Genomic DNA, 27555 nt, shown 5'->3' with positions numbered 1-27555 from the left:
TGTCTGTCAATCCCCTTTTGTTCTCATTAAAGACTCATAATGAATGAAACTGAAAGTGTGGGGCCAGTCCTGGGATCTGTGAATGGCCTACAGAGGGAGGATTCCTCCCCCTTCCACCCTCGCTGCAAGCCCCCTTTATTCAGGATTTGTTTAGGGGAGCAGGATTTGGCCCTCAGTAAATGTTGTAATTGAGAATTTGTGTAGCTCAGATAAGCATCTCACACTTCAAAGAAAAAGTAGGGGAGAGGGTCTTTAACTGAACTCTCCTGTAGAGAAAGCTTCTAGTTCACTGACAGAGATGGGGAAACAACTCAGACTCTTGGGTACAGGGACATTTAGAGCGGTATTGCTATATCCAAGTCAACAAGCATATTGTTGGGGTAGTATATACAGACTGGGATCCTTACAATCCAACTTAGCCAGTTCAGAGGATTTCCTGTTCAGCTGGGAAAATTCTGCTGAATAACATTCAAAACATCTAACCAAACTATGGATTGGAAAGCTCCAGCACTTCATACGGGTCTTCGGGGCATTGTTGTCTGTGGACTAGAAGCGCAAGCAGATGTAGAAATTGTGTGTGTCATTGCATGCAAAACACTTCTGTCTTTAACTATAAAGACAGGAAGCCAACTCGTTGTATTAGAGAAAGTGAAGCTTGACATTTATGTGCTTCTCAGAGAACGTAAGCACTCCATGCCACATCCACTACCCTCATGAATACTGAATAGGCTCATTATTACATTGTAGGGCATACTAAATGAATTAGTAATGATTAGAAATAAATGTTAAGATTGATATAGTGGAGATTTATAAAAAAATATAATTACCTTTCATACTTAAATCAGCTGCAGTAATGTAGTAATCAGCTTCTTTTATCCCCATTGGGTAGAGAGAGAGGTCTGCAATATTCAAGTCCTCAGCAGGCCTGAACTGTCACAATAAAAATGGTATATTCCACAAGAGAGCTCTCAGAGCACTGCAATTCCCGTATTATAGGGGAAATGCAAGCAGATCTGTAAGGCTGGCTAGGCCAGATGGTACTGGGCTAGAGGGCATAAGCTATAATAAAAATCTTCTACAATATACAATAGACTCCTCTCTACTGGAACACCTAGTGCACGTCCAACTGTCTTGATTGAGCAGCTGTCCTGTTTAAGGGGCAAATCTTGGCCACTCCTTCCATCCGAGGCAGGATTTGGGGATCCTAGGTAAGGGTATATGTTACTCCTCAAACACTGCATGAATGGATAAAAATAAATTAGCGTGGATAGAATACCAGGGGAGGATTTAACACAAATTCTCAAACCACATTTGAGTCTTGAAACTGCACTGAAATTTCAAAATTTAGAAAATTAGACCAGCTCTACTTTAAATGACAAAATAAAATATTGTTGTGAACAAAAACTTAAGAACCAGAGTTCATCCTTATACCTTTATTTCTTCTACCTCTAGCCATCTTTGAACAATTTTTTTACTAAAATAACTGAGCATGGAGATTCATACTTATTCTATCTACTCTTGGGTAAACATCACCTGCACACACATTAAGTGGATTAAAAACTGGCTAACGGATTTCAAAATGTAATTTTAAGCAGGGAATCACCTCTGAGCAACTGTGTTTCTAAGGGGCCCCTGCAGTTTTGGCCCTACACTATTAAATATTTTTATCAGTGACCTGGAAGAAAATGTAAAATCACTGATAAAGTTTGCAAATGACACAGAGATTGGGGAAGTGGTAAAGAATCAAGAGTAAAAGGTCACTGATGCAGATCAATCTGTGTTGGTGTACTGGGTGCAAGCAAACAATGTGTATTTGAATTTGGCTAGATGTAAAGTTATACATCTAGGTACAAAGAATGACATGAGCTGCTAGTGTGATGCTGTGGCCTAAGCTAACTGTTTTGATTGGGGGAGTGGGGGCGTGAGGGTACCCAAACAATTCTGTGAATTGTACATGAATTTGTGAAATGTTTCAGTCAACCCAAATCTGCTTTCTCTGGTGAAAAAATAGTTGTGTGTGGAAAACGTTGCCCAGTTCTACTCCCCTTATCTATGGAGGACGAAAGGGAGCTGTTGGGAGTGCTTATTACCTGAACCAGGAAGAAGGGAAGGAACTGTCCTCCTGCTCAAAGCAGATGGGGATCCATGCTCCCCTTCTACTACTGTCTTATTTTACCCCTGGTATCAGCTTACTATCAGATGCAGCTGTATACAGACGCTATCAGCACCACCACCGCTTACTTCTGGTCACAGCAGAATGAAGGTCTCCCCAACTAGCTATTGAGCATCCCTGTCATAGATCCAAAGGGACCACTTGGAAGGGTTGGGCAGATAACCATAGAGAACCATCCTAGCTCCTAGGAAGGAAGATGCCTTGTTTAACTGCTGACCCTTGTCTTGGTCAAAAATAGGGGTTGAACCTGGACCTTCAGTTCTGAAATAGTGAGCATATGCTGCCTGAGCTAAAGGATTTACAATTCTGATTCAGTCCTTGAGAGGCTTTCCATTAACTACAATAGACATTAGTTTAGACCATATGTCTCCTACCTGGCAGCTGAAGCAGCATCATAAATCTGTATATATGGACCAGCCCCATAGGGTGAACACAGAGCATAAGATTACATTTGCAGCCGTTATAGCAAATCAGATGCTAGGGTCTGAAGTCGGCCACTCAGAAAATTAAGAACACACACATAGTGACCATCTGCGAATGCTTGTTTTAAATGATTTGGCTAGCATCATATAGGAACTCTGTGGTAGAGGCAGGAATAGAATCCAGTTCTCCAGGATGGCATTCAACTGTCTTACCCGAGAAACTGTTCGTTCTCTTCCTGCAACCCCCTGCCTTATTCACTACACACCTTCCAGCTTCTGCAGCAAATGAAAGTTTCCACTGTGCAACCCTGATTCATTCCCATAGCATGGTCAATCACATGCACTGACTGAGGCAGGGATGCTGTGGAGGAAAGTAGTATGTGGTCACTTCATTGACTTGGCAACCTTCTTTTAAGTTTGTTTTTTGTGGGTAATGTTCTGTATATCACACAGCTATACCCTTGTGCATCCTATGCATAGTTTCATACTTGGACACCTTCCTGTGATGATAAATTGATCATACTGATAGATATTAACTCTAAGTGGGCTGATCAGGTACCCAACCTAGGGATCACTTTTGACACATAGCTGAAGCTGGAGATCCAGGTTTTAGTGATGATCAGGAGTGGCCTCTTTTTTTTCTCCAGTCTCTCAAACACTCAGAAGTTGCACTTGTTCTTGCCCGTGTAGACCATGGGTTTGTGTTCTCAAGACTGCATCATCATAATGAGTTCTATTTGAGGCTTTCCTTGAAAAATACATGCAGATTGGAGCTAGCCAACGACATGGAGGTATGGCTGCTCAATGGCTTTCAAGCCCATGATTCAGCAGTGCACAATCTTCAGATCTCCAGTGCTTCCCTGGTATTTAATGCCTTGCTATCAATTTGGCTGTTTGAGGGACCATCTCTCACTATAGCAGCTAAGAATGGTGCAAGTGGAAATGCTGATTTTCCTGAGGCACAATGTGGGATGATAGGAAGCAGTGCCATCTCCACTGCGGGCCCATGAGTCTGCAACTGTTCTATCATCATTTTTGATATATTTTTTCATACATTGATAACTATTGCATCGAGGAAACAATAGTCATTGTAGCATACATTTTGCTGGTCTCAAACTCTTATCACATTTTCCTAAAGTTTCATATATAAGCTACACAGTAAAATGTATCGATCCAGAATAATATAGTACCAGTTACTAGAATGTTGATTTTCTTTATCTTCTATCTAATTTATACTTCCTTATTGATTCAGAATTACTTGTAAACAAATGTTCTACTTCTGATTTTTAATATATTGAGGAAGGATCTTCATGCACATTCATAACTTTCTAAGTTATCCTGTGTTTTATCAATTGATCTTTCTTATAGATTCTTAAATTCCAAGGGCAGGAAAGGACCATTCTGATAATCTAGTCTGACCTTCTGTATAACACAGGCCATAGAACTTCCCCAAAATAATTCCTAGAGCAGATCTATCAGGAAAACATCCAATCTTGATTTCAAACTGCCAGTGATGGAGAATCAATCCAACCCTTGGTAAATTTTTCTATGGTTAATTACTCTTACTGTTAAAAATTTATGCCTTATTTCCAGACTGAATTTGTCTAGCTTTAATTTCCAGCCATTGGATTGTGTTACACCTTTCTCTGCTAGATTGAGGAGCCCATTATTAAATACCCCCCCCCATATAGGTACTTACAGACAGTAATCAAGTCACTCCTTAACCTTCTCTTTGTTAAGATACATAGATTAAGGTTTCTGAATCTAATCACTATAAGGCAGATTTTCTTAGCCTTTAATCACTTTCATGGCTCTGCTCTGAAGCCTCTTCAGTTTTTCAGTGAGGCAATATCTGCTATTGCCAGTCATTCATTTCCTCTTTGTCCTTCAACTATTATTTTTAACCTCTAGGAATGCTGTTCTCACATACAATTTGTATGTTCAGCCTTTTAAATATTATGACATCATTGCAAGGCTCTGGTGGCATCATCTGTGGAGCTGGGTGAAAATGTTCACATGAATAATTAATTGGCCAAAAAAAAGCAGCTTTGGTCAACCTGAAACTAGTCACTTTTTTGTGAAATTCACCCAGTAGTTTCAGCCATGTTTTTTCTGGATAAATATGCAATAGGTGCTATTCACAAAACTGAGAAAGGGAAGCACCACCACTCCCCCCTTACGTCCAACCGTCCAGTAGTGAAGGCACTCACCTGGGATATGATAATTTGAGGTTCAGATCCTTTGTCCAGAGCAGGGACTTGAACTTGGGTCTCCTGCATGGCAAGTGAGTGACCTAACTTCAAGGTTACTGGGTTTTCTACAGTTGGGTTTTGGGCTGGCCTTGTGTTCTGGAACAAACAACATCCCAGAAGAAATCAGAGTCGCATATTTGCCATCTTCTGGACTTACTATAAGTCCCACTTTTGTCATAGTTGTCTCCAAAGAATCTGAGAAGAAAAAAAATGATAGACACAACCCTGGTTAGACTGGTAACCTGGTAAAAAAACCAAACCATCCTCAGAAGCTTTTATAACCTTTGCATGAATGCTTGAGAAATGCTGATGATCTTAATAGATAGAAATAAAAGATCAGGGTCCTTGGAACATTTGACCGCTGTAAGAACCAAATGTAAAACTATGAAGGTGGCTTTTTGTTGTTGTTGTTGTTCTTGTGTGCACGTATGCACCTGCAGAATTGCTCAGAGCAAAGCTCATGACTGTATTTCTTTTTAATTTTTGTGTATATTTTCTTTATTGAAGGCTTGTTTTGGTTTTTATCCTGATCTGGGATGTATGCCATTTATACCCATGTATTTGTTTGATTGTTCAAGGGAATATGTAAATAATTTGCTAACTTGCTACTTCATGTTTTACGCTATACTGTTCAAGATGATTTAGGATGACTAAGTATCCTTCATTCCTGCTAAATGCATAGAAGTTGAATACATTCAGTCTTGTATCTTTAAAGGTATTTAGGCATGTCTCCACTTCGTGTCACAAGGCCTAAGTGACCTAGATTTTCAAATGGGACTCAGGCACTTAGGATATGTCTACACTGTAGCTGGAAGATTTTATTCCTAGGCCTGGTCCCCACTAAGCCCCCACTTCGGAGTAAGGTACGCAAATTCAGCTACGTTATTAACGTAGCTGAATTCGAAGTACCTTAGTCCGAACTTACCGCGGTCCAGACGCGGCAGGAAGGCTCCCCGTCGATGCCGCGTTGTGACAGGGTCGGTAGCTCACCGCTGTGGCGCCTCCTCCTGGCCGCTTCGGGGAATTAGTTTTGTGCCAGTAGAGCGCCCTCTTTGGGTGGCGTTCCGCCTGTCGTCTCGCCTCTGTGGGGTGCACGGACTTGCGTTGCTCCCGACGTCGGCGTCCTCTTCCGGGGCACTGCCCTCCGACAGTGTCCCTTTGTCCAATCACACCCCCTTCCGGGGGGGGGGGGAGGGGGTAAACAACAGCCCCACACCTTCAAGTCCAATCCTCACAGTCTAGGATCTGGTGTGGTTCTGACCGGCCGCTCCCTGCGGCCTGTGGCTGTGCGTGGGGTAGCACAGCAAACAAAGGGGGAAAAAAGGGGGGGGGGGGACTCAGGCCCGCCCACTACTCTGAGTCCCGGTCCAGAGGCCCTCGTGTGACAGTCTCACTGTCTTCCTTCTCCTTCCTCCTCTGACTATCCCTCTGGACCGCTTCCCCAACAGCCCTTCGCTACGCTAGGCCTCCTCCTCCCAGGCCTGCCGCCTAGCAGGCTATGGAGTAGGGCCTTCTCCCACTCTCTCAGGCGGGCCTGCACTGCGCTGTCCGTGGTGCTGGCCTCCCAGCTCTGGAGATAGACCTTCCCCTCTGAAGGCCTGGGACAGACTGACTGCTCCTGCTCTGGGCAGCCTTTTATATGGCTATGCTGGGCCCTGATTGGCTGGCTCCACTCTGCCTTCTTATTGGCTCCCAGTAAGCCCTCTCCTGATTGGCTGCACGTCTACGCAGGCGCCTAGGCCCGCCGCAGCCCAGTCTCTCTAGGTGTGGGGTAATCGCCCCACCACACACCCTCCCCCTTAAGAACCCTCCCGGGGGGGGGGGGTATCCTAACCGGCCTAATGGCCTAGAGCTCGGAAAGCGACCTTTGTCCCGCAGTGGCTCGGCTTACCAGCTCAAAGTCTAGAAACTTAGCCCTTGTCACTGGGCCCTATGGCCTACTGGCCCCAAAGTCCCAGAAATTAGTCTTTGCCAACGGGTAACCCGGCTTATCCACCGTCTCAGCGGGGGGGTCCCACCGAAACACGCTGAGGCTTACCGGGTCCAACGTACCAGTCCGTCTCTCCCCTTAAGCTGCCTCCTATCGGTTCCGCTGCCAGAGTGTCCCACGGATCTCCTGATTCTCCACGGGTCTCGTGGTCCACCGCCTCGGCTGGTCCCTCCCACAGTGAGGCTCCCTCTCGACCTGGAGAAATCGCAGTCCTCGGCGGTCCCAGGAGTGTGGGCTGGTCCTCCGCCGGAGCTTCCCGCAAGGGTTCTCCTCCCACGGCCGTCTGTCTAGGCTGGGGCATGCTCCCTCCTCTCGCACTCTCTGTGCATTTGGGACACACCCCGTAGAAGCGTGGCGAATCCTCTGCCGTCAGGGCTAACTGTTCAGGGCCTCGGCAGTTGGATGGGAGCTTGACTGCCCCCTTGCAGACCACCCCCTGCGCTAAGGATCCCCCTCCTTGACCCGATTCTTCACCCTCCTCCCCTAGCCTGGAGAAGAAATCGGCGTTAGTATGGGCCTTACCCGGTCGGTGGAGCACCTGGAAGTCGTAAGGCTGGAGGGCAAGTTACCACCGCATAATTCTCGCGTTCGTATCTTTCATGCTGTGGATCCATCGCAAAGGGGCGTGATCTGTGATTAATTTAAAACTATTCCCGAGCAGATAGTAACGGAGGGCGTCGATAGCCCAGCGTACCGCCAGGGCCTCTTTCTCTATTGTTGAGAAGTGTCTTTCTCGGGGGAACAGCTTCCGACTTAAATACAGTACTGGGTGTTCCTCCCCGTCTACTTCCTGGGAGAGTACTGCGCCTAGGCCGACTTCCGAAGCGTCGGTTTGTAGTATAAACTCCTTCGTGAAGTCGGGATGTCGTAGTACTGGTTCTTGAGTGAGCCGTTCCTTGAGTGTGTTAAAGGCTCGCTCGCATTGCGTAGTCCACTGTACCTGTCGAGGTTGGGAGTTCTTTGTTAGGTCTGACAGGGGGGCAGCTATAGATGCGAAGTCCGGTACAAAACGACGATAGTACCCAGCTAATCCCAAAAACTGACGCACTTGCTTCTTCGTCGTAGGGGTGGGTACATCTCTGAGGGCTTGTACCTTGCTAATCAGGGGTGTTAGTTTCCCCCCTCCTACCGTGTATCCCAGGTAGGTCACTTCTTTTTGGCCTAAATGACATTTCGCCGGGTTAGCTGTTAGGCCGGCCGCTCTGAGGGCTTGTAGTACTGCTGCCAGGTGGTGTAAATGGCTCTCCCAGTCAAGGCTATAAACCACGATATCATCTATGTACGCCGCCGCGTATTGGTCGTGGGGCTGGAGGACCTTGTTCATCAGGCGCTGAAATGTGGCTGCTGCTCCGTGCAAGCCGAACGGCATGGTTACGAACTGGAAGAGGCCGAAAGGTGTAGGGAAGGCCGTCTTCGCTCGGGAGTTTGGCGTCAGTGGGATCTGCCAATATCCTTTAGTCAAATCTAAAGTTGACAGGTACTTGGCTCCTCCGAGGCGCTCTAACAGTTCATCCACTCTCGGCATTGGATAGGCATCAAAACGAGAGATAGCGTTGACCTTTCTGAAGTCAATGCAAAACCGGGTCGCCCCATCTGGTTTCGGTACTAAGACGATAGGGCTTCGCCACTCGCTCGTCGATTCTTCTACCACTCCCATCTCCAACATCGTCTCCACCTCCCGCCGGACGGTGTCCCACATTTTCTTGGGTAACGGTCGATGGTTGTCCGTCACTCTCTTCCCGGGGTCTGTGGCAATATGATGACTCATTAGGGTCGTCCGGCCCGGGCGGGCCGATAAGACATCTGAAAACTTCTCCACCATCTGTTGCAGTTGTCCTCTCTGTCTGGGGTCGAGGCCTGACCCCACCACAGCCGGTCCGGGGTCGGGAAGATCTCCTGCTAGGGGTCCAAGTTCCGACTCTGGGGTGGACGGGCCGATGAACATGGCTTCCCGGGTCTTCCAGGCCTTTAGGAGATTAATATGGTAAATACGGGTCTCTTTGCGTCGACCAGGTAGTCTGACCTCGTAATCGACTGGTCCCACTCGTCGGATCACTTCGTAGGGACCCTGCCATTTGGCCAGGAGCTTCGACTCGGACGAGGGCAGCAGCAGCAACACCCTATCGCCTGGGGCGAACTTCCTCCCTCTGGCCCTTCGATTATAGAGGCGCTCCTGACCTGCCTGGGCCCGTTCCAGGTTTTCACGGGCGAAGGCCCCTAACGTTTGGAGTCGCTCCCGGAGCTGTAGCACGTATTGTGTGGTCCCAAGGACCTGTGTTTCCTGTGCTTCCCACTCCTCTTTCAGGAGGTCCAGTATTCCTCTGGGCTGCCTGCCGTATAGGAGCTCGAAGGGCGAGAACCCCGTCGAGGCCTGTGGTACCTCTCTTATTGCAAACAGCAGGGCCGGCAACAAGGTATCCCAATGTGAGGGGTCCTCCTCCACAAACTTCCGCAACATGGCTTTTAGTGTACCATTGAACCGCTCTACCAAGCCATCGGTCTGCGGGTGGTACACCGATGTCCGGAGGGTCCGGATGTGGAGGAGGCGACATAGCTCAGCTATTAACTTGGAGGACACATTGGTGCCCTGGTCCGTCAATATTTCACCGGGTATCCCAACCCGGGCGAAAATCTTTACCAGTTCACCCGCAATGGTCGGTGCTGTCGCTGTCTTTAGAGGAACGGCTTCGGGATAGCGTGTGGCGTAGTCCACGACTACTAGTATAAAGCGGTTCCCTGTCTTGCTTCGCTCAAGGGGGCCGACGAGGTCCATCCCGATCCATTCAAAGGGTACCCCCACGACTGGCATGGGTACCAGGGGTGCAGGAGCTACCCCTTTCGGTCCGGCTCGCTGGCATTCTGGGCACGAGGCGCAAAAGTCTGCCACTTCCCGGTGGATGCCTGGCCAGAAAAACCGGCGGGCCACCCTCTGTAGGGTCTTCTCGCGTCCCAGGTGTCCAGCCCAAGGGTTTGAGTGGGCTAAGTGGAGGAGGCCGGCTCGCAGTCTCCGGGGGACCAACAGCTGGCGGAACGTCTCTCGGGTCTGGGGTTCCTGCGCTATTCGGTACAGGCGGTCCTGCCATACCTCAAAGCGGGGGCCCTGCGGAGTCCGTACCGTCCCGTCCCCCTCAACAGCAGGGTTGGTGGCTTGTTCCCAGGCTCGGCTTAGGGTTGGGTCTTCTTGTTGCTCACGTAAGAAGTCCCCGTCGCGCTCTAACTCTACCCGGGCGTCCTCCACCGAACGGGGTCTGTCTCCCGGACAACTCGCAGGGGTCTCCGCCGTCGAGGAGGTCCCCTCGCCGGGGTCATCCCTTAGCCTGCTCCCAAGCAGCCCCGTTCCCGGTGCTATAGCCCTGTCTGGTCGGGGCTTGGGTGGCTGATATCTTAGGAGGACCTCTCCGAAGCCGGGCCAATCTCGTCCCAACACCACCGGGTAGGCCAGCCTAGGGGCCACTCCTACTCGGAGACCCTCCTCTCGGCCGCCTACTCCCATCTTGACCCAGGCTGTGGGATACTGGCGGATGTCTCCATGCACACACTGCAGGTAGATCGGGGGCCCCGAAAGATTGAGGTTCGGGACCAGCCCCTCTCGTATGAGGGTCTGACTACACCCCGAATCTACGAGGGCATTGGTGGGGTTCCCTTCAACCTGGACCGGGACTATCAATTTTCTTACCCCTTTCTGCCGTGCCCGTTGTCCGGCCATCCAGGCCTGCCCGTAGCTGCAGTCCATAAAAGGGCAATCTCGCCGGAAATGTCCCTCTTGACCGCAGCCCCAGCACCTCTCTCGGGTTTCGGCCGGGCTTGGGCCTCCTCCGGGGGGGCCTGTTCGCTCCGGGGGCTGTTGCTCCTTTCGAGTCGCCACCGGCAATAACTTGGGTCGGGGTTCAGGGTTGGGAGGTCTCGGATGCCGATGGCTGTTGCCTGCCAGTGGTCCAGAGGCTCCCGTCCCACGAGGGTTCCCCTTCTCTGCGCCGCCCTTGCGACCAAGGCTCTCGGCTGCTCGGGGTGGTGCCTCTGCCCCCTCGGCGGATAAGTAGTCCTCCATTAAGGCCACTGCTGCGGAGAGGGTGGCCGGTCGATGTCGTCGCACCCAGGCCCTCCCTCCCGGGGGTAGGATCTGGGTGAACTGCTCTAAGGCTATCAGCTCCGCCACCTGGGGTCCCGTCAGGCCCTCTGGGTCCAACCATCTCCAGCAGTGGTCCCGGATGCGTTGGGCCACGGCGCGGGGTCGGGCCCCCGGAGGATATTGTTCTTTACGGAGACGCTATCGGTAGGTCTCTGGGCTAATGCCGGTATGGTCTAGGATGGCTGCCTTGACTCGGGCGTACTCAAGTGCTTCCCGGGGGTCGAGGCTCCGATATGCGGCCTGAGCCTGCCCCGTCAAATAAGGGGCTAGTAACGTGGCCCAATGTTCTGAGGGCCACCGGGCAGCAGTCGCCACCCGCTCAAATGTGACCAGATAGGCCTCTGGGTCATCCTCGGGCCCCATCTTGGTGAGGCGTATCGGTAGGGCCCCGGGGGTATCCCCCAGTCCGGTTCCCATGGGGGCGGCAGGGGTGCCTCCTGCCGGCCGTAACAGTGCGGCCATCTGTTGCACCAAATGTTCCTGCTGCACCCGCTGCTGGGTGGCCAACTCTCGGAGGAGCTGCTGCTGATTCTCTTGGTGCTGAGTCATCAGCAGCTGCTGCTGAGTGGTCATCTGCTGCAGCATTTGCATCTGCTGCTGGTGCTGCTGGGCCGACTGCTCTTGCTGCTTCTCTAGCAGCCATTTTAATAACTTCTCAGCCTCCATGTTGGGGTTCAGCGGGTTACTCCCGGTTCAATCCCCTCACTCTGGACCCCTTTGGTGGGTCCGGGTCTGTACCCACAATCTGGGTCGACCGTCTGTCTGCGCAAGACACTGCTCTGGGCAATAGTCCGCAGTCTTGGCGCTGGCCCCTCGTATCAGGGGCGGACCGCTATACCCACATTCTCCACCACGTGTGACAGGGTCGGTAGCTCACCGCTGTGGCGCCTCCTCCTGGCCGCTTCGGGGAATTAGTTTTGTGCCAGTAGAGCGCCCTCTTTGGGTGGCGTTCCGCCTGTCGTCTCGCCTCTGTGGGGTGCACGGACTTGCGTTGCTCCCGACGTCGGCGTCCTCTTCCGGGGCACTGCCCTCCGACAGTGTCCCTTTGTCCAATCACACCCCCTTCCGGGGGGGGGGGGGGGTAAACAACAGCCCCACACCTTCAAGTCCAATCCTCACAGTCTAGGATCTGGTGTGGTTCTGACCGGCCGCTCCCTGTGGCCTGTGGCTGTGCGTGGGGTAGCACAGCAAACAAAGGGGGAAAAAAGGGGGGGGACTCAGGCCCGCCCACTACTCTGAGTCCCGGTCCAGAGGCCCTCGTGTGACAGTCTCACTGTCTTCCTTCTCCTTCCTCCTCTGACTATCCCTCTGAACCGCTTCCCCAACAGCCCTTCGCTACGCTAGGCCTCCTCCTCCCAGGCCTGCCGCCTAGCAGGCTATGGAGTAGGGCCTTCTCCCACTCTCTCAGGCGGGCCTGCACTGCGCTGTCCGTGGTGCTGGCCTCCCAGCTCTGGAGATAGACCTTCCCCTCTGAAGGCCTGGGACAGACTGACTGCTCCTGCTCTGGGCAGCCTTTTATATGGCTATGCTGAGCCCTGATTGGCTGGCTCCACTCTGCCTTCTTATTGGCTCCCAGTAAGCCCTCTCCTGATTGGCTGCACGTCTACGCAGGCGCCTAGGCCCGCCGCAGCCCAGTCTCTCTAGGTGTGGGGTAATCGCCCCACCACATGCGTACTCCTCTCGGCGAGCTGGAGTACCAGCGTCGACGGCGAGCACGTCCGGGATCGATTTATCGCATCTTAACCAGACGCAATAAATTGATCCCAGAACATCGATTGCCTGCCGCCGGACCTTCCGGTAAGTGAAGACGTACCCCTAGTGTGGCAAGATAGATTAATGATAGCTTGGCTCGAGTCCTGATCTGGTTTAAATGAAACATGAAGATAGGATTAGTTAGCACTCCTCTTCTTCAAAGTGTTTTACAAACACTATTATTCCTCCTATCATGTTTCTGAACTCCAGAAGGACCTCACCAACTTGTCTAGATTACATTTCACCTGTCACCAAGTGCCACATGGTGCACATTGCAAGGAACTACTTGAATTACTCATGTGTTCATGATTTCTTAATTAACTGTAACCAAAAAAATAGGTGTCACTCTGGACAGCTTAATAAAAACCTCTGCTCAGTGCAGCAGCATTAAAAGTTAAGCTACATCAGAGACTGAGACAATGGCAGAAAATTCCATTATATAAATCAATAGTACACTCTCACCTTGAATATTCTATTTTATTCCGGTCACTATCCAAAAAGGATTCTGAAAGGACTAGAGAAAGGCAATGACAATATAATGGCATGAAGAGACTTCTGTATGAAGAGTAAGTGAAAATGTGAGTGCTGCTTGGTTTAGAAAAGAGATTAATTAAAAGGGAACACGAGGGATGTGTTAAAAATAACAAATGGTTTCAAGAAAGTCAATCAGGCACTCCTGTTGCCCTTTCCATTAATGCCAGAACAGGATGATATCCAATTAAACTGAATATTCCAAATTTAAAACTGATGAAAGGATATATTTGACTTGTGGAACTTATTGTCCCAGTATATTATTGAGAAAAATAACTTTGCTGGTTTTTAAAAAAAGCATATGAAAAACAACAACATACAGTTATGATAAAAAAGTATAGGAGACATAAACACTTAAGTATCAGGGCTTAAGCCAACTGTCTAGGGTTAGCAGAAACCTTTTCCAATGGCCTTTCTATTGCCTAAGTATCCAATATGAGTATTTTACCCCTTCCTCTGAAGCAACTAGAACCGTGAGTTTTGGGGGAAAGATACAGAACCACAGAGACTAATTTTAGCTTCATTTGATGAATAGCCAGTCTTTGGATATATGTATTTCTAGAAGCAATAAGTCTATTAAAGCTGCTGTGTGAAGTGATATAAGCACCAGCTGATGTGACGCAGAGTATAAGTAAACACATGAGTAGGGCTACAGTTTCTATATCAATGTTTTGGCTGAAACTGCAGCACTCCATTTTAGCCAATGTGGGTATGACCAAGAAATGCAAGATAACTCCTGCATCTTACTCTTAATCTTTGAGTAGATTGAATTTAGAGTATTATAATATCAATTTATCAAAAAGCACCTGGTGGTTGTTATATACAATCATGTACAAAATGAAAATCTGATCAGTAGTGACCAAAATAATTTCCTGGCATACTTCCAACCAATTCAGACCAAATTTGATCCTTCTCCACCTTAGCCCTGGGATAAGAAGTCTTCCAGTGTAACTTGGAAATCAAGAAATCTGACTGTTGGACTAAAAGGACTCAGATTCCTCACTTAGTGTGACTTGGCCCCAGTCTATTCCATTTAAATATGGAGCTGTTAGCTTGAGTGTTTCAGGTAATCACAGTTGTTTCTGTACAGCACACAGGAAATGAGATGGACTCTCTGGTAATTGTTATGTAGACAAATGTAAGTAATCACAGTAGGATGCTTTTCTCCAAGACTGAACAAGAAATTTTATTAGAATAAGAAAAATCTCTAACACTACTTCTTCTCTGTTTCTCTATAGAATTTTTCCCTCACACCTTCCCCAGCCCCTCCTTTCTAGCATATACCCAATTTATATGTATCATATATGGGATGAGGAATACACCCTACACTGGCAGCAGAAGGGTTAACAGGAGCCTGAAGCTAGCCCACTTGGAAGGTGTGGACAACCAATTTGTTATCAGACCCAGCTGCAGAGGAGTTGGGTGCTCTTCTGAAAGGGAGGAGCTCAGAGCAGGGTGGGAGAGCTGGGAGAAAGGAAGTCTGGGGTGAGTAGGCTTTGGGTTTCTATCCTGAGAAGGTAATTCTGGCAATGGGCTAGGAGAGATGCTAAGAGGCACAGGGTTGGAGTGAGCGTTGATGAAAGGACAGGAACTGGATCTCCTGGAGGTGAGCCCTGAGAGGTATTGCTCACTGTCAGAGTTGGAAAGGACTCTGTGGAGCCTGGAGACAGGCTGAGGAAAAGGATCTTGAGGCAAGCTAAGGTAGGAAGATGTCTAGGGAAGCAGAAAAGGGGCTGAGGGAGCAGCCAAGAGCTTGACAGGAACCTAGGGGACACGGAGGCCACCCAAGGTGGTGTGAAACCGCCTGATACAAAGGGGTGAGGACTATTGCAAGCTCTGAGGCAAGGGGTGTAAGGGCCACTGGACCTAGAGTCAGTGCCAAAGACCTGACACAAGGCCATTGGACTGGTGGGACTCTGTTACCCCTGGAAGGAGGCAGGCAGTGGGAGGGGGAGGGAAGAGTATAAATGACCTGCCCAGAGGGCCATGTCATGAGAAGAGGCAGAGCAATGGAGGGCTGGAATGGCTGTCAGCAGGGGGTACCAGAGGAGGCTAGTAGGTTGGGACACACCAGCAGTGAGTTCACTCTTCGACAATATACTGTTGCAGTTGGGGTTGTAGTATTTCCTAGCGTGAGGCCTGCCTTTCAGTGAAGTCATGCACATCCTCCTTGCCTCTCTTAAACCAAAGCTCAAGAGCCAGCATGCAATGTGGGTGGGGAGCAGTTTCCCAAACTCTTGCGTTCTCTTCTGCGTTCTGAAGTAATTAACAGCAAACTGTTCACATTTTTTCCCCAGTCCAACAGCCTGCAGCTTCAAAAGATAGGCACTTCTCAGCATGAATCAACTGTGAAATGTATTTGAGAATGAAGCTTTTGATGAGAATTTACATTTAAAAAAAACCAAACTTCCCTTTCAAATATCTGTTTATCCCTGCTTCTTATCTCTTGAATTTTCAAAACTGAACAACGTTTTTAAAGAAGTTTTTAAACAATTGGTACATAAAACAAAAGTTTATTCTTAGTTTTCCCTGTTGCAAAGAATTCGCAATACCAAATTCCCTGCTGGAGTTGTGTCACCAGGGGCTTTGGTCCCTGAACTGCTGGGCTGAGCAAAATGGGTGGAGTTGGCCTTTCTATGATATGTCAAACATTGGTGCAGAATTATCATTACATCTCCAAGTAAACTCCTTTCTTGACTGAGGGATCTAAAATTCTTCCAGGGGTGCGACAAATCCCCATTATGAGCTGGGAAGTTGAATTTTGCGTTGGGGTCACTCAACTGGCTGAGCTCCTGAAAGCTAGTTATTCCAGCCGGAATGTAGCATAAATTACAATACAACAAAGGGGGCCACTTTGATATTGGGAGAAGCAGATGCAATATAGACTGCAATTGTCTTAATACACTTATTTACTGATTAAGACTTGAATTGTGGTGCTCAAAGGTCCAGATTCTGATTAGTACCACTTGTATAAATACGAAGCAACTGTATTGAAATCCAGGGTTGTCAGTCCAATGCCTTTCATGAGCACTAACTTCACTTTAAATGAAAGGGAGAGAAATTATATAATAAACTCTTATTTACATTGAAATAACTTTCTATTTAATCTAATGGAGTAAACTGCAAGAAATTGTAATTCATTTTCAGGAACACAACTGTGTATTATGGATCAGACTCTCTTCATGAGTATGCAAGGAGGGGAGTATTCAGGGACCCTTCCTCACTACACTCTTTTCTACAGTACAGGTGCCAGATGCAGTCAGAGTGCCTGTGCTTCCATATGCTACTGCATGGAGAGGGTGGGTTTAGGGCAGGCCACGGATCCACTCCTGCTCTGGACAAGCCAGAGGAGCTGAGCGGACATTAGGAGGGAGTGCATGCAGCAATCAGTAGGTAGCAGTGATCCCACTCCAACATGCTCCTCCGTAGTGCCCTCAGGAATTCTGTCTGAGACAAAATTCCTCTGGAGACTCCTAATGACTGCTCCATAGGACCATCACGCTCTTTCCCACTCTCTTCCCCTCCTCACCCCTCACAGCATCCCAGTGCCATCAGGGGCTTAAAACTACAGGCCCACATTCTCTCCTGCTCAGAGCCATGCTTGGCACAGGAGATGAAAGACACTTCCTTGATTCCCATGATGAATTTGTGCCATCTCTGGGCACCGGCTTGAGTTAGAGCAATGCTGGATTGCTCTAACTTACGCCACCTAATTATGGTCTCTGTGAGACTACCCTCTGTTTGTGAATTAGCACAGTGAAGGTATGCCCCATGACCAACATCCCCTCTGCTTCAAGCCATGGGTGGACTCTTAATGTAGGACCTGGCTGTGCCACTTTATGAATGCTGAGAGATGCTTTATGCCAGGAGAATTCTCAGCCAGATTCTGCCACTTAGTGAAAAATTGCCAGAAAATAAGGGTAAAGGCTGGGCCTTGGTTAGGCCCTGTTTGAAAGTTCAGATGTCTGAGGCCTATCTGTTGATCTAGGTTTAAAAGCACCATTGTTTCCAAATGAACATTGTGACAGACCCAGACCAGTGGGGTACAGGAATCTGGTAGAGGGCAAATATACTGGTCACTGGATGAGTAGTTTTCTGTTCCCTGAGTGACCAGAGCAGGGGCTGCACTAGAGAAATCAGGAACCTGCTAGAACCAGTTAAGGCAGGCAGGCTAATTAGGACACATGGAGCCAATTAAGAAGAAGCTGCTAGAATCAATTAAGGCCGGCTAATCAGGGCATCTGGGTTTTAAAAAGGAGCTCACTTCAGTTTGTGGTGGGAGTGTGAGGAGCTGGGAGCAAGAGGCGCAAGGAGCTGAGAGGGTGTGCTGCTGGAGGACTGAGGAGCACAAGCGTTATCAGACACCAGGGGGAAGGTCCTGTGGTGAGACTAAGGAAAGTGTTTGGAGGAGGCCATGGGGAAGTAGCCCAGGGAGTTGTAGCTGTCATGCAACTGTTACAGGAGACACTATAGACAGCTGCAGTCCACAGGGCCCTGGGCTGGAAACCGGAGTGAGGGTGGGCCCAGGTTCCCCCCAAACCTCCCAATTGACCTGGACTGTGGGTTCTTCCAGAGGGGAAGGTTTCTGGGCTGTTCCCCAACCCACATGGTGAATCTCTCAGGCAAGAAAATCCACCAATAAGCGCAGGACCCACCAAGATAGAGGAGGAATTTTGTCACAACATGCATCCAAAATGACTGCCTAGCAGGCACCATATATTTTGCATATTCTTATTCATCTCTCAGCATCCTGGCATGTTCATTGCACACAGCACAGGCAAGTTCAGGTTGAACAAGATGATTCATATTTGTATGTGTTTTAAATAAAGACTGTATGAAATATATCTGTAAAATAAAGAACTAAAGACGTTAGTGATTTCTCTAGGGATTCAGAGAGAGTCTGAAAGCTTACTAAAGTCTATTAGTGGAGTGCGGTGATGAGTTCCTCTTGAAGTTTCTCTAAGCAGAGCAATTTAATTGAATATATATGTGTGTACATACATACACCTCATTGAGTGACAAGATGATAGGAAGAGAAAGTGAGAGGATAAAAAGGCAGAGCAGTTCTGGGAGGGGGAAAGTGTCTAAAACAGGGGTTCTCAAACTTAATTGCACCGTGACCCCTTCTGAGAACAAAAATTATTACATGACCCCAGGAAGGGGGACAGAAGCCTGAGGCTCGCTGCCCCAGGCGGGGTGGTCAAAGCCAAAGCCCAAGAGCTTCAGCCCCAGATAAGGGGCCTGTAACTTAAGCCCAGGCACCCAGGGCTGAAGCTCTCAGGCATCGACTTCGGCCCCGAGCGGTGGGGTTCAGGCTTCGGCTCTGGGCCCCAGCAAGTCTAAGCCAGCCCTGGTGACCCCATTAAAACGGGGTCACCGCCCACAGTTTGGGAGCCCTTGGTCTAGAAGGTTCCCAAAAAACATTTAAGGAAACAAGCACACCAGTCAGTCAGTGCATATGAAGGGGAAAGCTTTTCCCTTCTAGTACATAACCATTTGAATGAGTCTCATTGAGGAGTCTCAGTACCTGATAAGCAAAGCCAGTTTGGGAGGAAATAGTGGGCAGGAGAAATTTGATCCAGTCAGATGAGTAACCAGGAGAAATAACTTCAAACAGATGTGAACATGGGGGAGAGGTAGAGAAGACTCTGTCACGATTCTCAACCTGACCCTTATTCATTCCAGCAACAAACCATCCCTCCCTCTCCTGCCACTCCCCCAATCCATATCAGTGCCATGTATCACTACAATAGAATAGGAGGCATTTTGCACAATTAGGGAAGACCAGTGCCCCCACTGGGTTAACTTTAGGCACTCTGATAACTGTGACATAAATAGGATTGATCAGATGTGTCTCAATTCTTAGTACGACGTACTCACTAGAGTCCCTATTAAAAAAAAAAATGGGGAAGTAGAGAGCAGAAGCCAGAAAATTACAAGAAGAGGGGAATTTAAGGATACAATTTTAAAAGTAATAGAGCTAGAATAGGCAGGTTTGATATGTCCATACATTTGATCCCAACAGTTTGGTCTCGATCTGGCAGTCAAATCTCCGCTGATATCAGAGAAGAGTTGTGTGTAGAGGAGGAGCAGAAAACAGCTCTTCACATGTTGGCTTCAATACTGCCCTCTTTATACCAGTAGAACTCCAGTTGACTTCAGCAGGAGTTTTATGGGGAGTAAGAATGGCAGAGGATGAGCCCCTTTTACTCAGCTGACAGAAAAGTGTACTTTTTATTGCCATGGTGGATCCTTCCTCAGTCTGTCTCTCTCTCATCCCCTCTCTCTGTGCTCAGACTTCTTGCCTTAGACACGAAAGTCTTCACTTTATGGATAAGATGATGCAATCATCTGATTCTCTTTATTTCAGTTACCAAAATAAGTAAAGTTAACTCTGTAGACAGTAGTCACTTTTCATGGTGCACTGACAAACAGTAATCACGCCTATGCTGCAGTTTTTGCTTTAGTGCAATACAAAACTAAAATCTGTAGGAAGAAAATAAAGTAGAGATGTTGCCACTGTTTCTTAGTGAATACTGTTTATGCTCTGTGGAGGATATATATCATTTTTAAGAATCAAGAAGGAAAGGTTGATAGCTGAGCAATAGTTAACCCATTGCATAGAATAAAAACTGACTCTTATATAGCACTTTTCATCATATCACAAGATGCTTTACAAAAGAGTCAGTAGCATTGTCCCCATTTTACAGATGAGGAACTGGAGGTACACAGAGTAAACAATAAATCCAATTGAATGATACTTAGCAGTGGATAAGACAGAGGTACAATACCCCGCAGTAGCTCCAGTAGGAAGCAAGGTCTGGGTTATGGAAGAGGGGAAAAAAAAAAAAAAAAAAGAGCTTACTTTAGTTGTTAAAATGTGATCATATACAACAGTGTGTTTACTATATTTTTTGAACTGGAAAGTAAACACTGCTCAATAATAGAACAGAGCTGGTGACTGCGATCATGTATGCTTGTTTTCTAATTATTTATTTGGAACTGCTAAAGCTCTAAGTCAGTGACTAGAGTTGATATTGACATGTATATTTGTAGATATGTTTAGTAAATACTGTTTTTAAAATGTACTGTAATTGATAAAAACAATGAGGAGTCCTTGTGGCTCCTTAGAGACTAACATTTATTTGGGCATAAGCTTTTGTGGGCTAGAACCCACGTCAGAGGCATGGAGTGGAGTAACATGGCTACCACTCTGAAACCTATAATTGATAGGCAATGATAAATTCTGGTTCATAAGTTGCAAAGAACTATCCCATAGCTGTTCAGTAGCTTGTGTCAGTTTATTGCGTCAGCCTAGTTAATAGTGGAAAGACATCTGTGAATATAGTGGTGGGGAAAGAAGAGAACTCAGGGCTCATCACTAAGGTAATGAGTTGGAACAAACAGGGTGATGGAAGGAAGGAGCCCAACTGCTGTAACCCATGGTTCCTCATGGGGAGAGAGTTCAGAGAACTGACTGAAGTCTGAATACACTGTAATACATTTACTCCAAACATCACTCTAATACTCCCACTTTTAATTTGTAAGTTCCGTTAATACAGAAGTAGCTAAAGCCTCTTCCCTCAGTCACATAATAATTTTCCAACAGTAGCATCAGGACCGAGCTGCATGTTGGTGCAGTGGAAGGAAGCATGTTCTGCTGAATTTGGAAAAATAGAAGCCCTTCAGTCTCTAGGGCTTTCGATCAAGTTCAGTTCATTTGCTTTCCCTGTCACTTCAAAGGGTAGAAGTATCAGCTCCTTTGGTTCAGAAGGAGCATTCTATGAAAAAATTGAGTTTCCTAGGTTGGGATAAGCTTAGCCAGTACTTGAGGGAAAGGATCTAAATCAGAAATTACAATTTGTCTGTCAAAGTGTACAATAAAACCCAAAATATTATTAAACTGTCTAATTTTCAATGCTATCAGATTATACTGTATTCTTACTATTCATAGTCCTCAGTGTAATCAATAATACAATTATGCATGAAATAAAACAGCGTTACTTTTTTATAGTGCATCTTCTCAATTACCATTGCACTTCCAGTATACCCTGATTTGGCAATTTTTAATATGCAGGAAGACTGCCTATGGGACTTGGTATTTATTTATTTTCATAACTCAGGAGCCTAGTAATGGCTTTCTGTGCCTTTCATTTCCAAATCCCTAGTTCAAATATGGTCCAGATTGTTCAGTTCCATCTCACAGCTGTATGATCTTAGTTCAATTCCCAAAGACGGATGCATGCCTAGCTCTTCATGCCTCTATGTGAGGAAACTGCAACTTTTCTCCCTGTTGAAAAGGCGGGTGCAGATGTCTCTACATCAGAGCAGACCAGTTTATAAAGCTGTGAGCCTCTCTTTTCTATATCAGACTTTGTTTTGAAGGCATGGCATATAAGTGAGGGATAGCACCTTCTGCTCCCTTTTTATATTTGTTTTCCCCCCCACTCTTTCTCCTTTACAATGTAAGGTTAATAAATTAGGTACAAGACTTCTGCAGATAGTTCAGTGATTCATAAATGACATAAGTGCATAATCTTTCCCATCACAGACTGAAAATGATCTGGTCTTGCTAGATCTTGTAAGCTTTTTAGTTCTACTGTGTGGGTGATAAAGAACCAAGGTAAGAAAATATTGTCTTGAGAAAAGACAGAATGAGGAATCTCTCTCTGTGCTTCACTTTTCTTCTGTATGGGCCTAAAGCCCTGAAAGAGTGATGAGTGGTTAAAATGTAATTGAGAGCCAAAGGGTGCTTCAGAATCAGCTGTCTGAAAGGAAAACAGAAACAAACACAGGGTCAACTGCCTCTCTGCATTTAGCTGGACCAGTGTTTAACTTGTGCCAGGGTTTGCCAGGCTGAGCACCTTTAGGCTTGCTGCATTAGTTATGAAAGTAAAACAATTGCTTGAGCCCCAGCGCCTCTTTCATTACAAAGCAAGCACTGATCTGGACCCATGAACAGCAGCCATGTGGTACTCAGAAGCTCTGCTTATAGTCTAATCAAGGACCTCAGGCAGGTCAATGGAGAGGCTGCTGAAATTTCAGAAAGGGAAACTACACAAAAATGAGGAGGTTAGTTAAACAGAAATTAAAAGGTACATCACCGAAAGTAAAATCCCTGCAGGGTGCATGGAAACTTTATGCATACTTAAATGTACACCCCAAATTCAAAAACATAGTAAGAACCAAAAAAAAAGAGCCACTATGGCTAGACAAAGTAAAAAGCAGTCAGAGGCAAAGAGGCATCCTTTAAAAAGTGGAAGTTAAATCCCAATGAGGAAAATAGAAAGGAGCATAAACTCTGGCAAATGAAGTGTAAAAATATAAGAAGAGCCAGCCAAAGACTCAAAAAGTAATAGCAAAAAAGTGTTTAAGTACATCAGAAGCAGGAAGCCTGCTAGACAAACAGTGGGGCCACTGGATGATTGAGATGCTAAAGGAGCACTCCAGGATGTTAAGGCCATTGCGGAGAAACTAAATGAATTCTTTACATCGGTCTTCACGGTTGAGGATGTGAGGGAGAATCCCAGACCTGAGCCATTCTTTTTAAGTGATAAATCTGAGGAACTGTCCCAGATTAAGGTGTCATTAGAGGAGGTTTTGGAACAAATTGATAAACTAGACCAGGGGTGTCAAACTCAATTGCACAGGGGGCCAAAACTCAAAACTCGCGGGCCGAACAGTATAACCATTTATTTAACAGACTAAATATTTATGTTTTTTAACCATTAATATGAACCAAAATACAGGATATCATTCCAAAATAAATACATTTCAACTTAAAATATTTTGCTCTTCATAAAAAAATATCCTGTCAATACAATACATTCAAAATCTGTACATGCTGGAATATTAAAAAATCTGAAAATATAAATAAAAAATTGAATTTAAAGCAAAAGTATAATCATAACAAATCATAACATTCCATTTTCTTGTCTTATTTAGTCAGAGCCTGATACTTGGAGTCTTTTCTTTGCAACAAGTTCGTTTATGTTTGGGGTTAGGTTCTGTGTTGTGAAGATTCTCAGGATCGATTGCAGGTGTTCATCAGTGAGGCGACTCCTGTGTGACGTTTTGTTAATTTTCATCACAGAGAACAGCTGCTCGCACAGATATGTGCTGCCAAACATGGACAGGATTCGAGCCGCATGTTGGCGGAGCTGCGGCATCGCTTCAGGAATGAAGCGAGTGAACTGTGCTGGCCCCGCAGTGTCGTACTTTGCCTTCAGTGTCCCGTTACATTGCAGTTCTATCAGCTCCATCTGCATTTCTACAGGTGCGGTTTCCACATCGACTGCAAATGGGTTGCGAAGCAGCTCGAAGTTACTTTTCTGTGCCTCAAAGTCACTGAAGCGCCGTGCGAACTCAGTGCGCAGCGCGCTGAGTTTTTCAGCAAAGGTGGCATTTGGGAAAACTGTGGCACTTTCTTGGTTCCGTATTACTTGGCAACAGGGAAAGTGAGACAAGTTGCATTGGTGCATTTGTGTCTCCCATAAGCGCAGCTTCACTTGAAATGCCTTCACTGCATCATGCATATCGGTTATTATGTGCTCCCGTCCCTGGAGTTGAAGGTTTAAAGCGCTAAGATGCGACGTTATGTCAGCCAGGAACGCCAACTCACATTTCCACTTTTCATCCCGCAGAACTGTGCAGTCTTTCCCCTTACTGTCCATGAACTGGCAGATTTCCTCTCGCAGCTCAAAGTGTCTTTTGAGAACTTTTCCCCGACTTAGCCACCGGACCTCCGTATGATATGGCATATCGCCAAACTCGCTATCTATTTCCCGCAGAAAAGACTGGAATTGGCGGTGATTTAAACCGTGGGCTCTGATAAAGTTGACGGTTTGTGTTACAGTGTTCATCACATGATCCATTTTTAGGACTTTAGCACTCAGCGATTCCTGGTGTATGATGCAGTGATACACTGTCAACTCACCGGCACAGTTCTCCTCCCGCATCTTTGAGCGCATCCTTCCCACCAGTCCATTTTTTTCACCACACATAGCAGGTGCGCCATCTGTTGTAAGTCCAACGAGTTTTTCCCACGGCAGTTTCATGTCGGTTACACTTTGAAATACATTTCCAAAGATGTCTTCTCCTTTCGTTGTCCCGTGCATCGATTTAATGTCCAGTATTTCCTCGGTTACGCACAAATTGGAATCCACACCACGGATAAATATCGCCAGCTGTGCAGTGTCAGTCGCGTCAGTAGTTTCATCCACGGCAAGGGAGTATGCAACAAAATCTTTTGCTCTTTCAGTCAACTGTGTTTTCAAATCAGTCGCCATCTCACAAACCCGATTAGCAACAGTGTTTCTGCTGAGGCTTACATTTGCAAACGCTCGCGTTTTATCTGGACAAAGGACGTCGCACACTTTCATCATACAATTCTTTACGAATTCCCCCTCGGTAAACGGCCGTCCTGATTTGGCGATCTCTTCGGCCACAATGAAACTTGCTTTCACAGCAGCTTCACTTTGTGATTTTGCTTTGGTGAAAAACGTCTGCTGGGATGTCAAATTCTTCTTCAACTCCTCTACCTTTTGTAGCTTCTGTCCTGCGCTCAGGTTTTTGAATTTGTTCTCATGTTTCGTCTCGTAGTGCCGTCTTAGGTTATACTCCTTCATTACAGCGATATTACTCCCGCAAAGGAGACACACTGGTTTACCTGCAATTTCAGTAAACATATACTCATTCTCCCACCGGCTTTGAAAGCCTCGGTTTTCAGAATCAATTTTTCTCTTGGCCATTGTTGGGGTCTAGCTTTGATTTGATATTAGCGTTGTATACATCAACAGACCGCGAACTTGAACCGCGGCTTGCCGTTGGCGGCAATTGCACTGCATCATGGGATTTGTAGTGTGTGTTATTGGGGCGTCATATCACAGGGCCATTAAAAACAGATATATAAAACGATTTCGCGGGCCAGATATAATTGTATGGCGGGCCGGATGTGGCCCGCGGGCCTTGAGTTTGACACATGTGAACTAGACAGTAAAAAGTCACCACGACCAGATGGTATTCACCCAAGAGTTCTGAAGGAACTCAAATGTGAAATTGCATGAATACTAACTGTGGTTTGTAACCTAACATTAAAATCAGTTTCTGTACCAAATGACGGGAGGATAGCTAATGTGACGCCAATTTTTAAAAAGGGCTCCAGAGGTGACCCTGTCAATTACAGGCTGGTAAGCCTGACTTCAGTACTGGGTAAACTGGTTGAAACTATAGTAAAGAACAAAAATTGTCAGACACATAGAATATATTAGGGTTGGAAGAGACCTCAGGAGGTCATCTAATCCAATCCCCTGCTCAAAGCAGGACCAACACCAACTAAATCATCCCAGCCAAAGCTTTGTCAAGCTGGGCCTTAAAAACCTCTAAGGGTGGAGATTCCATCACCTCCCTAGGTAACCCATAAATGAACATAATTTGTTGGGGCATAGTCAACATGGTTTTTGTAAAGGGAAATCATGCCTCACCAATCTACAAGAATTCTTTGAGGGGGTCAACAAGCATGTGGACAAGGGAGACTGATATAGTGTATTTACATTTTCAGAAAGCCTTCGACAAAGTCCATCACCAAAGTCTCTTAAGCAAAGAAAGCAGTCATGGGATAAGAGGGAAGGTCCTCTCATGGATTGGTAACTGGTTAAAAGATAGGAAACAAAGGGTAGGAATAAATAGTCATTTTTCAGAATGGAGAGGGGTAAATAGTGGTGTCCTCCAGGGGTCTGTACTGGGCCCAGTCCTATTCAACAAATTCATAAATGACCTGGAAAAAGGGGTAAACAGTGAGGTGGCAAAATTTGCCGATGATACAAGACTACTCAGGACAGTTATGTCCCAGGCATACTTCGAAGAGCTACAAAAGAATCTCTCAAAACTGGGTGACTAGGCAACAAAATAACAGATGAAATTCAATGTTGATAAAGACAAAGTAATGCACATTGGAAAACAACCCCAACTGTACATATAAAATTATGGGATCTAAAGTAGCTGTTACCATTCAAGAAAGATCTTGGAGTCATTGTGGATAGTTCTCTGAAAACATCCACTCACTGTGCAGCAGCAGTCAAAATAGTGAACAGAATGTTGGGAATCATTAAGAAAGGGATAGATAATAAGACAGAAAATATCATATTGCCTCTATATAAATCCATGGTATGCCCACATCTTGAATACTGCAGGCAGATGTGGTCACCCCATCTTAAAAAGAGACATATTGGAATTGGAAAAGGTTCAGAAAAGGGCAACAAAAATGATTAGGGGTATGGAATGGCTACCTGTAATCAGGCCAACTCACCCCTGCGGCACCTCCTGCTGGTCATCTCGGGAATTAGCTCACTAGCATCCAGAGCGCCCTCTGCAGGCCAGGTGTCCCACCTGTCACTGGCCTCGTGTCCCTCCCAGACCCCGGTGCCCTTGGCTTGGGTGCTGCCCCCCGGCAGTACCCCACTCTCTCTCTCTGGGTCTCCCCACCCAGGGGAACCCCCTCCCCCTATCCCAATGTCACCTCAGTCATGGCTAGTGCCAGTCACCATCTACCCCCCCGTGCCCTGGGGCAGACTGCAGTCTATCAGCCAATCATCACTGGTAACAAGGAGTTTGGACTGGCTGCCTTTACCCACCCTCAGGCTGCCCCTCTGCAACCCCCATACCTAAATGGGCCTAGGACCAGGCCCCGCAGCCTGGGAAGTTGCTGGCCTAAGTCTTCCCAGCCCCCAAGGCCTTTCCCCAGCCCTGCCTCACTCTAGGTTCCCAGGTGAGTTCCCTGCAGCCAGGCCTATCTCTCTCTCTCTCTCTTCTGTCAGACAGAAACTCCTCTGCTCTGGCTACCCTGGCCTTCTTATAAGGCTGAGTGGCTCAGTTTGGGGCGTGGCCCCAGCTGCAGCCACTTCCCCAATCAGCCGGGGTTTTGCCCCTTTACACAGCCCCAGCCCTCTACAGGGCTTTTCCAACCCCTTCAGGGCTGGAGCAGGTGTTCATCCTGCTACACTACCGTATGAGGAGAGATTAATAAGAGTAGGACTTTTCATCTTGGAAAAGAGACGACTATGGGGGGATATGATAGAGGTCTATAAAATCATGACGGGTATGGAGAACGTAAATAAGGAAGTGTTATTTACTCCTTCTGATAACACAAGAACTAGGGGTCGCCCAATGAAATTAATAGGCAGCAGGTTTAAAACAAACAAAAGGAAGTATTTTTTTCACACAACGCACAGTCAACCTGTGGAACTCCTTGTCAGAGGATGTTGTGAAGGCCATGACTATAACGGGGTTCAAAAAAGAACTAGATAAAT

The 27555-nt window shown here is 46.9% G+C and overlaps 2 protein-coding genes and 1 long non-coding RNA gene across 6 annotated transcripts in view; 1 reads left to right on the top strand and 2 right to left on the bottom strand.

Annotated features, from left to right (window-relative positions):
- The window catches only part of KCNIP1 (potassium voltage-gated channel interacting protein 1), a 559284-nt gene that overhangs the window by 354187 nt on the left and 177542 nt on the right, over nt 1-27555 (top strand). The gene's annotated exons all lie outside the window — the stretch shown is intronic.
- Nucleotides 690-27274, bottom strand: LOC135973303 (uncharacterized). The gene is made up of 3 exons (XR_010590110.1): nt 26556-27274; nt 4806-5042; nt 690-1235 (listed from the first exon to the last, which is right to left on the bottom strand). It is a non-coding gene; the product is annotated as an uncharacterized LOC135973303 (long non-coding RNA).
- Nucleotides 6529-11084, bottom strand: LOC135973149 (uncharacterized). The gene has a single exon (XM_065554847.1). It carries the CDS (start codon nt 10883-10885, stop codon nt 7403-7405), a length of 3483 nt encoding a protein of 1160 aa, XP_065410919.1. The 5' UTR covers nt 10886-11084; the 3' UTR covers nt 6529-7402.

The sequence above is a fragment of the Chrysemys picta genome, chromosome 8 (genome assembly GCF_011386835.1).
Source record: "Chrysemys picta bellii isolate R12L10 chromosome 8, ASM1138683v2, whole genome shotgun sequence".
Lineage (NCBI taxonomy): Eukaryota > Metazoa > Chordata > Testudines > Emydidae > Chrysemys > Chrysemys picta.
Note: the sequence above shows the minus strand (reverse complement) of the source record. Positions and strands in the feature narration are given on the sequence as shown.

Excerpts from the sequence above, each read along its gene's own strand:
- LOC135973149 (XM_065554847.1), bottom strand. The coding sequence starts at position 10,885 with ATGGAGGACTACTTATCCGCCGAGGGGGCAGAGGCACCACCCCGAGCA.